Source organism: Aethalodelphis obliquidens, unplaced genomic scaffold, assembly GCF_003676395.1.
Source record: "Aethalodelphis obliquidens isolate GAN/ISIS:26980383/991018 unplaced genomic scaffold, ASM367639v1 scaffold37, whole genome shotgun sequence".
NCBI lineage: Eukaryota > Metazoa > Chordata > Mammalia > Artiodactyla > Delphinidae > Aethalodelphis > Aethalodelphis obliquidens.
Window position 1 is genome coordinate 7422100 of NW_020837981.1, and position 16319 is coordinate 7438418.

Sequence of the window (16319 nt, forward strand, 5' to 3'; positions counted from 1 at the left end):
GAGGTGCCCATCACTGGGAGACAGGGGTGCTGAGGAGGGGCATTCTTCTGTGGACAGGGACCCAGACCGGAAAACCTCTGGAGGGATTCCTAGAAGAACCCAGCTGCACTGCCATCCTCCAGGGCGGGACCACAGAAACTTTTCATTGGCAGTGTTCTAAGAGCAGTAGCTGGCTGTTCAAACGTTTCTTTCTTAACTTTGTTCCCCTTCTCATTAAGTTATTGCATAGCAAATGCTGCTTATAACATATAGTCTCAGTTAAAACCTTTGATCCCAAGAAAATTTAATAACCAGCAACAACACAATCTGACCATTCTTAGCTTTGATGTTTGAATATCTATGATAATTTACATAGTTCTTTTGAGTAAGTTGTTAGAGCCTAGCACTTCTATTAAGTGAAGTTAATACAAAGACAATATAAGTTCCCTACAGAAAGTTTAAATGTAAAAAAAGAAGCAAAAAGATGATCATTCCACTCATCTAAAGACAGCTCTGTTCACACCTTGGTAAACCCTTCCATTTCCTCTTTTCTGTATAGATGTACATTTTCCCCCAGATTAGATCACATCATAGACATACTTATCTCATTTACCAATATTTTGTGAACACCTTTCATGGCAGTAGCCACATTTCCGTAGCTTCTTTTTTGTTTTTAATAGCTTCATAGTTTTCCATGTATGGATGTACCATGATTTTATTGACTCAGTCACCTGTCAGGCTGTTTCCAGCTTTTCACCATTAAGAACAGCTTTGGTGAACATCCTTGTAGCTGAATCTTTCTGTTAATTTCTAAAATCATACCCTTTGGAATAATTACGAGGAGTGGAATTGTTGGCTTAAATTATTGGAATAAAAGGCATGAACATTTTTAGGGCCCTTGCAACGTAGCATGTTATCAGAAGTCTCTGTCATCACTTGGGCGTATTATCATTTAAGTGGCAGATAGGTTAGAGGACATGTAGAAGTAAACCTTTGCCTAAGCTGTGGAAAACTAACATGTATCTCCACTCCTTCCTTCCCTCCTTTCCATAGGAAAACTTGAATCCCTTAGTAGTTCTGAATTTATTTAAACGAATCCCAGCTGAAGATGTCCCTCTACTTCTGATGAATCCAGAAGCTGGAAAGCCCTCCGATTTGATTCTCACACGACTTTTAGTGCCTCCTCTGTGTATTAGACCCTCTGTCGTGAGCGATTTGAAGTCTGGCACCAACGAAGATGATCTGACGATGAAATTGACAGAAATCATTTTCCTAAATGATGTCATTAAAAAGGTCAGTGGGGCTTCCCTGGTGGCGCAGTGGTTGAGAGTCCGCCTGCCAATGCAGGGGATTCAGGTTCGTGCCCCGGTCTGGGAGGATCCCACATGCCGCGGAGCGGCTGGGCCCATGGGCCATGGCCGCTGGGCCTGCGCGTCCGGAGCCTGTGCTCCACAATGGGAGAGGCCACAACAGTGAGAGGCCCGCGTACTGCAAAAAAAAAAAAAAAAAAAAAAAAAAGGTCAGTGCTTCCCATTAGCATGAAAACAGAAGTGTCTGATGGAGAAAGTCAAATGGATGAGGCTTGTTTCTGTTTATCCTCTGCTTATTCTTAGCATCGGATATCAGGAGCTAAGACCCAGATGATCATGGAAGACTGGGATTTCCTGCAGCTGCAGTGCGCCCTCTACATTAACAGTGAGCTCTCAGGCATTCCCCTCAACATGGCGCCCAAGAAATGGACCAGAGGGTTCGTCCAGCGCCTGAAGGGAAAACAGGGTACGTGTCCAAAGATGTGTGCAGGAGACGGTCTACTGCCTTTATTTCATTTTGGGGAACGTATGTCCAGCTTATCTAGTTGGAGGTCACGGACTCACCTTGGGCTTTCTGGTCACATTGCCCCCAACAGCACACGTTGTACCTTGGAGGCCTGTGATATATTTTTATTTATTTAGGTCGATTTAGAGGCAATCTCTCAGGAAAAAGAGTGGATTTTTCTGGCAGAACAGTCATCTCACCTGACCCCAACCTCCGAATTGATGAGGTAGCTGTGCCAGTTCACGTGGCCAAAATTCTAACTTTCCCTGAGAAGGTGGGTGCATTGAGTTGCTCAATATTTTGTCTGAATCCAGTCTTTTGTGTCATGTTCTGAGATTCCAAACAACAGACAGTGGAAAATCCCCAGTAACCCACCTGACCCACAGTTTGGCATGTGTGTTTATCTTTCCAGTTTGCTTCATACATATGTCACCACGTGTAATATCTACAACACGTACAGCCACAGTTGTGTCTGCCTTTATGTATATATACTCAGATATACATTGAACAGACAAGTCTGCAACTTTTTTTTTCCAAATAATATCATCTTTAACATTTGTCTTAGTTCATACCTCAGGTGTTAAAGTAACTTATGATAAACACAACACCAGTTAATTTTCTTGGGATAGTTATTATTTTTAAAACATTAGAATCAGTGAATCAAAGACTTTGAATATTTTAAGGCTATTGATGCATAACCAGAAAGGCTGTACTGCTTTACACTCAGTTCTTATTCATCATGAGTGTAAACTGGTATTTACAGTAGTTTTTTTTAACCGAGGTGTAGATAATTGAAAGGCCTGGTAACAGGAGGATATTGATTGCCCTTGGCTTTGCCCTTGAGAGTCATAATTAGCCCAAACCACAGAGGCTTCTGGTTAAGCTTGTGTAGAAAGTGTCCTCAGTTGAGTTACTGATGATCCAGAATTTCCTTCTCTGAAGTGGTGTCCCATGAGACTGTTGTCCAAGAGGCTACAGGACATGGCCGTACAGACCAGGGCCTATGGTGCTGGTGTCACAACTTTTTTTTTTTTTTTTTTTTTCCCAGCAACTCTGGTAAACTTTTTTTTTTTTTTTTTTTTTTTTTTTTTTTTTTTACATCTTTATTGGAGTATAATTGCTTTATAATGGTATGTTAGTTTCAGCTTCACAACAAAATGAATCAGTTATATATATACATATATTCCCATATCTCTTCCCGCTTGTGTCTCCCTCCCTCCCACCCTCCCTATCCCACCCCTCCAGGCGGTCACAAAGCACCGAGCTGATCTCCCTGTGCTATGCGGCTGCTTCCCACTAGCTATCTACCTTACATTTGGTAGTGTATATATGTCCATGCCTCTTTATCGCTTTGTCACAATTTTTAAACCTTAGAAGCCCATGGAAAATCATTGCAGATGAAGCTGCCACCTGTTTTTAGGATTACAGAATGCTGGAAGGTCCCTATAGATCATTCCAGTCCACTCGTTGAACCTCTAGGGAAACCAAAGGCCGGTAAAGGCCTTGGCCCTGTCACCCAGCAAGTGAGTGACCAAGTTCAAACTTGAACCTGGTACCATCCCGTTGTTGTCCTTACACTCAAGACCCTGGCAGCAGGGTGCCTGCAGGTGCCTCTCTTTCTCCTAGGACAAGATAAGGAAAGTAACGACTGAGATCCAGTTCAGTATAGTGTGCTAGCTTCTAGAATTAACAGTGTCTCATTCTGCTTTATAATGTGGTCCGCCAGGTGAACAAGGCAAACATCAACTTTTTGAGGAAGCTGGTTCGAAATGGCCCTGAAGTTCACCCAGGAGCCAATTTCATTCAGCAGAGACACATGCAAATGAAAAGGTAATGCTTTCCCGATCTGGTTGGATGTAACTGTCTTCTCATGACCAAGCTTACTGTCACCATACTTAGCACAGAATGCACTCCAAAGTACAATTGTTGTGATATTGTAGCACGTGGAAAATATCTATTTAAATTGCAGTGAGCCTAGGTACATTGCTCGTTTGCTCTGCTTGGCTTGTTGAATGTACGTACAGTGTTCATTTATTCCATAGCATTTAATGTTATTGGATCTAGAAAGACAGAATGCATTGGGATATGAAAGCAGATCATTTTCTATGTCACCTGGGCGCCCTGGGGTTACCTCAGTGTGCTCATGGCCCAGGAGACATGCATTTTGCCCGTTCTGGCTTTTCACAGCGAGATGAGCTGATCACCAGTGCCTTTTTTTTTTTTTTTTTTTTATAATCATAGCGCTGTGCCTCTCACTGTTGTGGCCTCTCCCGTTGTGGAGCCCAGGCTCCGGACGCGCAGGCTCAGCGGCCATGGCTCACGGGCCCAGCCGCTCCGCGGCATGTGGGATCTTCCCGGACCGGGGCACGAACCCGTGTCCCCTGCATCGGCAGGCGGACTCTCAACCACTGCGCCACCAGGGAAGCCCACCAGTGCCTTTTTATCTTATGAGATTCAGACATATCACCAGGGCCGTGTGGGAGAAGCTGGTTTATTACTCTATTTCTGTGATTCCAAGACATGCTTTTATCATATCTTGACGTTTCTAAAATTAAGATAGATCTTACAAGCAGTTTGTTGTAGTTTAGGGAATTCCCTGCGGGTCCAGTGATTAGGGCTCAGCGCTTTCACTGCTGGGGGCCAGGGTTTGATCCCTGGTCAGGGAACTAAGATCCCACGAGCCATGTGGCTCAGCCAAAAAAATAAAATAAAATAAAATTTTATTGTTGTTGTTGTAGTTTAATTAATGGCGTATGGAGGCACCTTAAATACAATGAAAAGTGATCATTTTAGAGACTGAATCCTGATATGAAGAGGGAGAAACTTGCTGAGGAAACTTTGTTCTCACAGATTATGTCTATTATTGTATGTTAAGGTTTTTGAAATACGGAAACAGAGAAAAGATGGCTCAGGAGCTCAAGTATGGGGACATTGTGGAGAGACACCTCATAGATGGAGACGTGGTTCTGTTCAATCGGCAGCCTTCGCTGCACAAATTGAGCATTATGGCGCATCTGGTGAGCATGAGACTGGTTTTTATTTCTGTTGGGTGGAACTTTGCTGTGTGTGCCATGCTAAATTCCAGACTTCTAAAATTTAAGTTGCCAGTAATCTCAAATTTTCATAACTCTTGGTTTTCCTCTTCTCTCGTTTTTTAGTTTGAGTGAAACTCTTAAATTTCAAACTTCCCTTCAATGTTTTTAATAGTTGTAACATACTATTCATACAACAGTAAAACAGGAACTAATTGAAAATTAGTGTGAAAGTGACTACCGTGATTTCACTTGCAAACAACATATATACATATATGTGTGTGCACAAAGTTATATAAAATAGATCTGGCAGAAAATTGACTTGATTTAAAATAGCACATTAACTAAGGAACTAAAATGCTTACAGGATTTCTCTTTGCAGTAGTCCTCCAACCAAGACCTTGAACCATATTTTTTGGGGTGGTTTACTTTTTGCAACAGCAGCAGTTCCTTTTTTGGATATTTAAAATGGAAACAAGATGCAACTTTAATTTGTTGAATATTCATAAATTCTCCTGTCTGCAAAGCCATTAAATCCCTGAGCATTTGCACACAGTGTTTAAACAGGCTCCTAAGGTAGTGTTTTTCTAGATTCCTTCTTTTAGTAGTTTGTGAAAACATTACATCAATCTTTTTGCTCAGTGGTGGGAATACCAAAGATGCAGTTTATGATTATGGAATTATGATTATTGAGATCTAGGAGACAAACAGAAGCCTTCCCTTTCTGGAAACTTTTGCTTGGCTTTGGGGCATTTTAACATAGAAATATTTTTGTTTGAAAATTTTCAAATATATACAAAAATAGAAAGAGTACTATGATGAACTCACAGTCCCATCCTCTGTAGTCAGTAATTTTCAAGATTTCGCCACACTAGTTTTCTCTCTCTTTTATCTTTGTGAACCCAGATGCCATGTCTTTTTTCCATGTGTATTCAGTTTACTTCTGCAAGACACACGTAATCATAGTGCCAGTGTCACACCTCACAAAATGAAGTCATTCCTTGGTGTTGTCTAGTACCCTGTCCATAGTCAGATTTCCCCAAGTGTCTCAGAATCTTTTTGCAACTAGTTTGTTCAAATCAAGATGCAAAGTCTACACGTTACGTTTAGCTGATACATGTCTGAAGCCTCTATTGATCTGGTAATGTCCCACCTCCTTCTTTTAATTTCAGTGTCATTGTTGGAAAAAAACAGGTCATTTGTCCTGAAGAATGTCGCATGTTGTCTGTTTGTCTGCCTGTGTGTGGTGTAAGGGTTCCTTCATGCTTCATTTTATTCCTGTAGACTGGAAATTAGCTCTCAAAGGATGATCAGATTCAGGTTCAACTTTTTGGCCAAAATAACTCATAGGTGGTGCTGGCTACTTCCTCTTGCCATATTTCAGGAGACACATGTTGTCTGGCTGGCCCACTTTAGTTATGCTGAGAAGGTTAGGGATTCAGATGCTTCAGCCTGGTGCCTCTCTTGAAATGTCCCTCATTAGCCTTTTCTTTAATGATCTCTTCCATTTATGATCATTGCCTACATTATTTCATTGGGTCACAAAACAGTGATTTTCTAATTTAACATTCCTTTCACATTTAATACCTACCACTCTTGTAATTAATAATTTTCCCTTGTTAATTAGGGCTATTTACTTACCCAAAAAATAGAATTCATAAAGGAAAGGCAGAAGAAGCGTCTAATTCTTTTTCCTTTTTTGTCAGTTTAGGGCATAAAACTTCGGTGCTCAGTTTCTTCCAACTAGGTTGGTTTGGGGGTTTTGTTTGTTTTGGCTTTCCTTTTTTTCAGTGTCATCATGAGTTTTTATTTAGTCAGTGTGTTTTGTTCAATTTCTGCCATTAACCTTTTAATAGCAAATTGTGACATCATTGGCCAGTGGGAACCCCTTTCTCATGGCTTCTGTGTTGATGTTTGCCTCATAGTATTAAAGCAAATTCATTGTGTTGTTTTGATCTAATAAAGCTACTTGAATGAGACCACAAGTGACATGTTACTTGCCAGAACATACTGGAAATTTACTTCCTTAAATGTAAAGTGTCCAGTTCTCCAGGAAGCCATTTTTTTTATGTTGAAACTAAGAAGCTTTTATTTTTATTTTTTTTATTTTATTTGAATTTTATTTTATTTATTTTTTTATACAGCAGGTTCTTATTAGTTATCCATTTTATACATATTAGTGTATACATGTCAATCCCAATCTCCCAATTCATCACACCACCACCACCCTCCGCTTTCCCCCCTTGGTGTCCATACAGTGTCCATAAGTCAGAAAGAGAAAAACAAATATCGTATATTAACGCATATATGTGGAACCTAGAGAACAAACGTATGGGCACCAAGAAGGTTTTAGATAAAAGACTTAAGTCCTTCTCCTGGTTTGTTTTTTGTATTCCACAGGCCAGGGTCAAACCCCACCGCACCTTCAGATTTAATGAGTGTGTCTGTACACCCTACAACGCGGATTTTGATGGTGATGAAATGAACCTTCATCTTCCTCAAACAGAAGAAGCTAAAGCAGAAGCCCTTGTTCTCATGGGGGTACGTAGGGTGGTGCAGCCCAGCTTCTGAGGAAAAGCGCCTTAAAAGGAGGGAAAGGGGAGCCTGTCCTGTTTGCAAACACCCTGCAGTATATAAGGGAGTTAGTTTCTCTGATAGGTGGGGAGTTGAGCGGAGTGGGTGTCTTCTGACCTGTAATGTGGGTTCCTAAGAGAGTAGATATACATGAGCGCCAGTTATGAAAGGGTAAGAGAAGGGTATAGCAGAAACTTGACTGTTGGCTCTCGTGGTCAGTGACACCTCAGTTAAAAGATTTGAGCAAATGCACTTTGATGCACAGAACCTTCTTTAAATTGGTTAATAATGCACTGAACAAGTAGCACCCATTTTTGCCACTGTGGGCACTCATTACATTTTAATTAAAATCCTGTTGTTCAAACTTAATGTCTGACGCAAGAGAAATTTGACAATTCTGCCATCATTGTAGAGTGTGGAATTGACTGACTTCAGACATAACACAGTGCTACTCATCATTCATTCACAGAAGTAAATTTTCTTTGGAGGAGAGCATTTGTTAATTATAACATCTTATACCCAAAGTGTTCTTTATAGAAACTCAAAACTACTTCATGCAGTATTTGAGTGCAGGAACCTCTGAGGTCAGTCTCGCTGGTAATTTTTCTCTCCCCTTGACAGATTAAGGGATGGAAGTTAGTGACAAAGCTGCGGTTAAGGACCCTAGCTTCCAGCGCTCAGCCTCTTCTTCCTGCTACTCTTCATTTTTTCATAACAGTTCAGAGTCTTTGTGGTGCAGGTCTTTGGGGCTGCATCACGTATCCAAGGATGGCTAACTTACTGGGTTCCTTTTTCCTTCAGACTAAAGCAAATCTTGTAACCCCAAGGAATGGAGAACCACTAATTGCTGCTATTCAGGATTTTCTGACAGGTGGGTTTGTGGAATTCACTTGAAAGGAGACTTTGGAACACGAGGAGTCTCATTCACCGTGTTCATGTGTCCACTTGAAAAGCTGTTTCATTGCCTGTGTTTAATTCTGTTGTTTGTTTACTAAGTGTGATTGTGAACCTACTTGAGATGTTTTGCATTGGTGGGTTATTTAGTGAACTCCTGCCATACGCAGGACATTTTTATTTTCTAAGTGCTGGGGCCATGGCGGCCAGTCAAACAAAGTCGCTTTCCCTGTGGAGGTTGGATTCTAGTTGGAGGAGAAAGCCAAGAAGCAGCTGTGTTTTACTGTTACCTCACTCTTTTAGTAATAGTCCACATTTATTTTAAAATTGAAACCTTACGATTTTTCTCACAATTTCGTCGCTTTTCTTTCCTCAGGTGCCTATCTCCTCACTCTTAAGGACACTTTCTTTGACCGAGCCAAGGCTTGCCAGATCATTGCTTCAATACTGGTGGGCAAGGATGAGAAAATTAAAGTTCGCCTCCCACCCCCTACAATACTAAAGGTTTGTGCAGGAGCTGTGTGTGTACGCACACAGGTGTGTGTGTGTGTGTGTGTGTGTGTGGCTGTATGGACGCACCAGGGGCCTTAGTGTACACATGCTGCTGCGGCTCGGTTGGTGTGTGACCACTGGACCATCTTGCCTCATTTGCATGAAGGGTGGTTGAGACCAGGCTCAGCCCTCTGATGCTCTGGCTTCTTTCCTCCTTCAGCCTGTCACCCTGTGGACAGGAAAGCAGATCTTCAGCGTCATCCTCAGACCCAGCGATGACAATCCAGTGAGGGCCAACCTCCGAACCAAGGGCAAGCAGTACTGTGGCAAAGGAGAAGACCTCTGCGTCAATGATTCCTGTGAGTTAAAGCAATGGGGTGGGGCCGGGGGTCAAGAAAGCAAGTGGCCAACAGTTACCTTCGCTTAGCCTGCAAATCCCAAGTTTCTCTATAGCCTTAGGCAGGAACTTTGTTCTTCAGGGAAATGCAGGTGGTGTTTCTCTAAAAGGTAGAGATCGTGTAGACACATGACCAACCCAAGGATTAGAATGTTCTTCTCGTGTTTTGTCTCAGTTGAGAGACTCTTTTCTACTAATTAATGCAAATTCTTTTCTCTTCCTTTTTTTGTTGTGTTTTTTTTGCCGTACAAAGGTCTCGTTATTTAAGGCATTTAATTTACTATTTTATATCCAAAAACATGTTCATTGCCTTTTTAACCTGCCTCACCTGGTCAATGGATGTTTTGATAACATGAAGATCAGGTGTAACAGTGAGAGGATTTATTTGTTTACCTATTTATTTTTTAATATCTTTATTGGAGTATAATTGCTTTACAATGTGTTAGTTTCTACTGTACAACAAAGTGAATCAGCTGAATGTATACATATATCCCCATAGCTCCTCCCTCTTGAGCCTCCCTCCAGCCCTCCCTATCCCACCCCTCTAGGTGGTCACAAAGCACTGAGCTGATCTCCCTGTGCTATGCAGCTGCTTCCCACTAGCTATCCATTTCACGTTTGGTAGTGTATATATGTTAATGGTACTCTCACAGTGAGAGGATTTAAATGTGAGCCATCTGAGTCCCCTAGACTGATTCAGCCCAAAGTGTGGTCCACACACCAATGCCGTTCAGGCAGCATTTACTTTCTGGGTTCCAGGCTGCTAACAGGCAGTTCCCCAGCAGGCTGCTTTGAGTAGCACTGATTTAGAATGGGTTTTGCTAGCAAGGCCTAGTGACGAGAAGTGGATCTGCAGAGCTCTGTGCTAAAGAACTGAACCGCAGAGTCTCTCTGAGGGTCAAGGGTTTTCTGCTGTCTCATGATGAAGAATAAATGTTTTGAAGGGCACTGATTTTTTTTCCCCAGGTTTATAACCATTCTTTTGAAAATATACTCTCTGGTCTTTAAAGTATTTTGGCTTCTTGTTTTAGATTATGTTTTGTTTGTTTCTAGATACAAATTTCATTTTGTTGTTTAGGCTTTTCATGATGGTGCCACTGTTAGTCTTCAGTGTCTTAGGTAAATACCAAAGTGCTTTATAAACAACACTTCGTTGTACATGATTGAGTTGATGCTCAAAACATCCCCATGACATCAAGATGGCAAGAGCTTGATACTGTCATCCACAGTTCACAGATAAGGACAATGAGTGTCAACTAGTACCTTTCAGAGTTAGGACTATAGGGTAACTAACTAGACCTTTCATGCTTTTCAGAAGTTCCCAGATTTCTCTTTTTTTCCCTCAAAAAAAATTTTCTTTAAGAGCCTATCTATTTGTTCTGCTTTAACTTTTAATGCGAGAACACATTTTCTCAACTGCCTCAAATTCCTTTTGGAATGAGGCAAAGTAATAATTGTCTGTGTAAGTCCATGATCGTTGTTTCCTTGCAGACGTCACTATCCAGAACAGCGAGCTGATGACTGGCAGCATGGACAAAGGAACGCTGGGATCAGGATCCAAGAACAATATTTTTTACATTTTGCTGCGAGACTGGGGGCAGAACGAAGCTGCCGATGCGATGTCACGGCTCGCCAGGCTGGCCCCCGTCTACCTGTGTGAGTATCTCAGCATCCTCGTTTTATTGATAGGAGTTATTGCTGTTTTGGGGGTTTCTTTTACTGTTTCATCCCCCTGCCGCACACACATACACACACACAAAGGAAAGGATACTTGTTCCAGGCTAAACTATTTATGCTTTTCTTAATGAAATTAACTTGGTACTGACTAGTTTGGCTGCAGATTTGAATTTGCTTTTCAGTTCTCTTCTCAAAAGCTACAGTAGCTCCCTAACGCCCATCAGATAGGATTGTTACATAAAGGGCCCTTCATGGGCTGCTTCCAAGGTACCTGTGCAAGACTATCACCCTCTGGGTCTTCCACGGTTCAGCCCTACAGGGTTACTCAGTATTTCTCTACGATCCTTGCACTATTCTATTCCCTTTGCTTGCTTATGCTTTGAACATACCACAGGCCAGGAGATTTTTTGCATGCCCAAAAACATCTTTAGTCTACTCTTATACTTGACTCTTTGGCTGGGTGTAGAATTCTAGACTGAAGATTATTTTCCCTGAGAATTTTGAAGGGATTGCTCTACTCTGTTGTAGCTTTAAGGGCTGCTGTAAAGTGTATTTCTGTTCTTATTCCCCAATTTTTGTATTTGAATTGTCTTTTTTTTTTAATTGAAGCAATAGTGGATTTACAACGTTGTGCCAGTCTCTGCTGTACAGCACAGTGACTCAGTTCTACACATCTATTTTTTTAACGTTATTTTTCATTATGATTTATCACAGGATATTAAATATAGTTCCCTGTGCTAGACACATTAGGACCTTGTTGTTTATCCTGAATTGTCTTTTTATTCTGGAAGCTTTGAGACTCCTCTTTGTTTCTGGCATTCTGAAAGTTCACAATGACACAACCTTGTGATGGGTCTGTTGTCACTCATCGCGCTGAGCACTGTATAAGCTCTCTTAATCTGCAACTTGTGTCCTTCAGTTCTGGATATTTTCTTGTACTTTTTCTGATCATTTCTCCCTTTTACTTTCTCTGTTCTTTCTTTTTTGAATTTCTGTTCATTATCTACTAGAGTTCTTGGACTGATTCATTTTCCCTGTTGTCCATTTCTTTGTTTCTGGATTCAATTTTATTTTAACAACTTTATTGATTTTTAAAAGTTTTTTCACTATCATATATTTAATTTCCAACCCAACCATTGTTCTTATTTGCCAGTAGTTCTTTTTTTTTTTTTTTTTTGGCTGCATTGGGTCTTCATTGCTGCACATGGACTTTCTCTAGTTGTCGCGAGCAGGGACTACTCTTCAATGCGGTGAATGGGCTTCTCATTGCAGTGGCTTCTCTTGTAGTGGAGCACGGGCTCTAGGCTCATGGGCTTCAGTAGTTGTGGCACGGGGGCTCAGTAGTTGTGGCTCACAGGCTCTAGAGCACAGGCTCAGTAGTTGTGGTGCACAGGCTTAGTTGCTCCGCAGCATGTGGGATCTTCCCGGACCAGGGCTTGAACCTTTGTCCCCTGCATTGGCAGGGGAATTCTTAACCACTGTGCCACCAGGGAAGTCCCTTGCTGGTAGTTCTTTTCTTTTTCTTTCCTTATTTTAATTTTTTTTTTTTTTTTAAGGCTTCCTATTCTTGATCCCCAAATATACCTTCTCTACCACTCTGTCTCCCAGAGGCGTAAGGATCTGGGGCCTGTTTCTTGTAGGCAGACCTCAGAGACATTGCAGGTTCAGTTCCAGACCACCACGATAAAGCAAACACCACAATGAAGCAAGTCACATGAACTGTTTGGTTTCCTAGTGGTTACAGAAGTTGTTTACACTATACTATAGTCTGTTAAGTGTGCAATAGTATTGTGTCTTAAAAAACAATGTACAGGGCTTCCCTGGTGGCACAGTGATTGAGAGTCCGCCTGCCGATGCAGGGGACGCGGGTTCGTGCCCCGGTCCGGGAATGCTGCCCCCAGTCTCGCAGCAAAATGCAATGGTCCCACATGCTGCGGAGCGGCTGGGCCCGTGAGCCATAGTGGCTGAGCCTGTGCATCCGGAGCCTGTGCTCTGCAACGGAAGAGGCCACAACAGTGAGAGGCCCGCGTACCACAAAAAAAAAAAAAAGTACATACCTTAATTATAAATACTTTATCGCTAAAAAATGCTAATCATTTGAGCCTTCAGTGAGTCATAGTAGTCACAGTACAGATCACCATAAAAAATATAATAATAATGAAAAAGTTTGAAATATTATGAGCATTACCGAAATTTGACACAGAGACACAAAGTAAGCAGATGCTGTTGGAAAAATTGTGCTTTTAGACTTGTTCAACACAAGGTTGCCACAAACCTTCAATTTTTTAAAAACCACAATATCTGTGAAGCACAATAAAACAAGGTATGCCTGTACAAACTTTCCACTGGGTTTCCCTGTTTCCAGCACCTATATTACCTCCCACAGAACCTGAGGATTTTGTTTCTGAGACTTTCCAGACTCGTGGCCCTCCTTTCTGCAGCCACTTTTACGCATCCCCTTCCCCACCCTACTAAGCCAGTAACCTCTCATAGGCAGATATAAGGCTTAGGATTACTGTATAGTTCCATCAAAGGTGGAGTTTACATTTGTTTCTTAGTCTCTGTATTTCAGAATAATAATTTCTGAAAGAGAGAATCAGGGCAGAAAGGTCTCTGCGATGCTGAGAACCAGCAGTCAGGTGGCCCACTTTCCATAGCTGGCTTTCTCAGGCACTCTTTACTATTTAGTGGCTGTTTACTTTATAGTGTAGTTAGTTGAGACATCACTGTAGGTTGTGAGGTCTCAGAGGAGTTAGTGAGTCTCAGTCATTGTTGTGTAACTCCCTAGAGACTGATACAGGAACATTTTGTTTAATTGGGTTGTAACAAGTTCTCTGAAGGTTTAAACTTGTTTCTGTGCAGCAGGTTGACTAACATCCGTGGCTCTCTCTTCCTGCTCTCCCGGGCAACTATTCTGCAGCTAACCGTGGATTCTCAATTGGGATTGGTGATGTCACACCTGGCCAAGGCCTGCTGAAGGCCAAGTATGAGTTGCTGAATGCTGGCTACAAAAAATGTGATGAGTACATTGAAGCCCTGAACACAGGCAAGCTGCAGCAGCAGCCTGGCTGCACTGCTGAGGAGACCCTGGAGGTGAGTCTGGCTCTTCTGGTCAGTTTAGCCACTTCATCACTGGGTGGCGCTGTAGGCCCTGAGGAGAAGGAGCAGAGGTGAGTGGGAAGGAAAGGCAGTGGCTTTAGCCCATCTCTGTGCTGTGCAGCTTGTGTGTGTTCTAAAGTGGTGAGGGCCTCCCGTTAGATCCATTGCATCTCTTCCAGCATTTCATGTTCTAGGTGGTGAAAACACGGCCGCCTGTTCCTTTGGCCACATGGTGCTGCTCTTGCTCCAGCATCACGCTTGGGCCCCTTCTGTACCTGATACTTCAGTGCTTCTGCCCTTCCTGTTTCCAGCATCCTGTGGCTAGAGACTGACACCACAGTTCTTTGAATGGATGGTCTTTGAAAGAGACGTGGATAATTCCTGTCTGAGAGTCACATACCAGTGTGCTGCCCTCTCACATTTGGAGCTAGGTTAGCTGAGAACTGGACCAGCACATGTCACAGTCACAGTTGCCTGAGAGTCCTGCATATTCTCTGAAGCAGCCTGGCTCAGCAGTCTGCCTGCACCAGCGTTTTGCCTGGCTCTCTTCTGCCTCCCCAGTAGCCTGGGGCTCAGAGCTTTAACTCACCTAAGCAGAGAAGAAAGGTTTTTTGAACAGTAAGAAATTTTCTGATGAAATGAACTTTTTAAAGCAGACAGAAAGCAGCGTTGTGTGAGGTGTTCACAGTTAACTCATTCTTTTTGTTTTTTTTTTAATTTTTATTAGAGTATAGTCGATTTACAATGTTGTGTCAGTTTCAGGTGTACAGCAAAGTGAATCGGTTATATATATATATGTATACATCTCCACTCTTCTTTAGATTATTCTCCCATGTAGGCCACTACAGAGTATTGAGTAGTTCCCTGTGCTATATAGTAGATCCTTATTAGTTATCTATTTTATACATACATTTAGCTCATTCTTTTTTCTTCTTTTAAATTCGTTTTATTAGTTATCTGTTTTATACAAATTAGTGTATACATGTCAACCCCAATCTCCCAATTCATCCCACCTCCACCGCTCCCCACACTGCTTTCCCCCCTTGGTGTCCATACATTTGTTCTCTGCATCTGTGTCTCTATTTCTGTCTTGCAAAATGGTTCATCTGTACCATCTTTCTAGATTCCACATATATGTGTTAACATATGATATTTTTCTCTTTCTGACTTACTTCACACTGTATTACAGTCTCTAGGTCCATCCATGTCTCTACAAATGACCCAATTTTGTTCCTTTTAATGGCTGAGTAATATTCCATTGTATATATGTACCACATTTTTTTAAACGTCTTTATTAGAGTATAATTGCTTTACAATAGTGTGTTAGTTTCTGCCTTATAACAAAGTGAATCAGGTATACGTATACATATATCCCCATATCCCCTCCCTCTTTCATCTCTCTCCCACCCTCCCTATCCCACCCCTCTAGGTGGTCACAAAGCCCCAAGCTGATCTCCCTGTGCTATGCGGCTGCTTCCCACTAGCTATCAGTTTTACATTTGGTAGTGTATATATATACATGCCACTCTCTCACTTTGTCCCAGCTTACCCTTCCCCCTCCCCGTGTCCTCAAGTCCATTCTCTAGTAGGTCTGCGTCTTTATTCCCGTCCTGTCCCTAGGTTCTTCATGACCTTTTTTTTTTTTTTTTTAGATTCCATATATATGTGTGAGCATACGATATTTGTTTTTCTCTTTCTGACTTACTTCACTCTGTATGACAGTCTCTAGGTCCAGCCACGTCTCTACAAATGACCAAATTTCTTTCCTTTTTATGGCTGAGTAATATTCCATTGTATATATGTACCATATCTTCTTTATCCATTCATCTGTCAGTGGACATTTAGGTTGCTTCCATGACCTGGCTAAGTAGTGCTGCAGTGAACATTGGGGTGCATGTGTCTTTTTGAATTATGGTTTTCTCAGGGTATATGCCCAGTAGTGGGATTGCTGGGTCATATGGTAATTCTATTTTTAGTTTTTTGAGGAACCTCCATACTGTTCTCCATAGTGGCTGTATCAATTTACAATCCCATCAACAGTGCAAGAGGGTTCCCTTTTCTCTACACCCTCTCCAGCATTTGTTGTTTGTAGATTTTTTGATGATGGCCATTCTGACCAGTGTGAGGTGATACCTCATTGTAGTTTTGATTTGCATTTCTCTAATAATTAGTGGTGGTGAGCAGCTTTTCATGTGTTTCTTGGCCATGTGTATGTCTTCTTTGGAGAAATGTCTATTTAGGTCTTCTTCCCATTTTTTGATTGGGTTGTTTGTTGTTTTAATATTGAGCTGCATGAGCTGCTTATATATTTTGGAGATTAATCCTTTGTCAGCTGCTTTGTTTGCAAATATTTTCTCCCA

General features: G+C 41.7%; 1 protein-coding gene across 1 annotated transcript in view; it reads left to right on the plus strand.

The window, feature by feature from the left end:
* Positions 1 to 16319, plus strand: part of POLR3A (RNA polymerase III subunit A) — a 51726-nt gene that overhangs the window by 8285 nt on the left and 27122 nt on the right. The window contains exons 6-16 of the mRNA XM_027129767.1: positions 1033 to 1272; positions 1593 to 1755; positions 1932 to 2068; positions 3521 to 3624; positions 4670 to 4811; positions 7227 to 7367; positions 8202 to 8271; positions 8671 to 8798; positions 9007 to 9145; positions 10675 to 10839; positions 13781 to 13953. Coding sequence (XP_026985568.1) covers positions 1033 to 1272; positions 1593 to 1755; positions 1932 to 2068; positions 3521 to 3624; positions 4670 to 4811; positions 7227 to 7367; positions 8202 to 8271; positions 8671 to 8798; positions 9007 to 9145; positions 10675 to 10839; positions 13781 to 13953 — 1602 coding nt within the window. The remainder of the gene's footprint in view (positions 1 to 1032; positions 1273 to 1592; positions 1756 to 1931; positions 2069 to 3520; positions 3625 to 4669; positions 4812 to 7226; positions 7368 to 8201; positions 8272 to 8670; positions 8799 to 9006; positions 9146 to 10674; positions 10840 to 13780; positions 13954 to 16319) is intronic.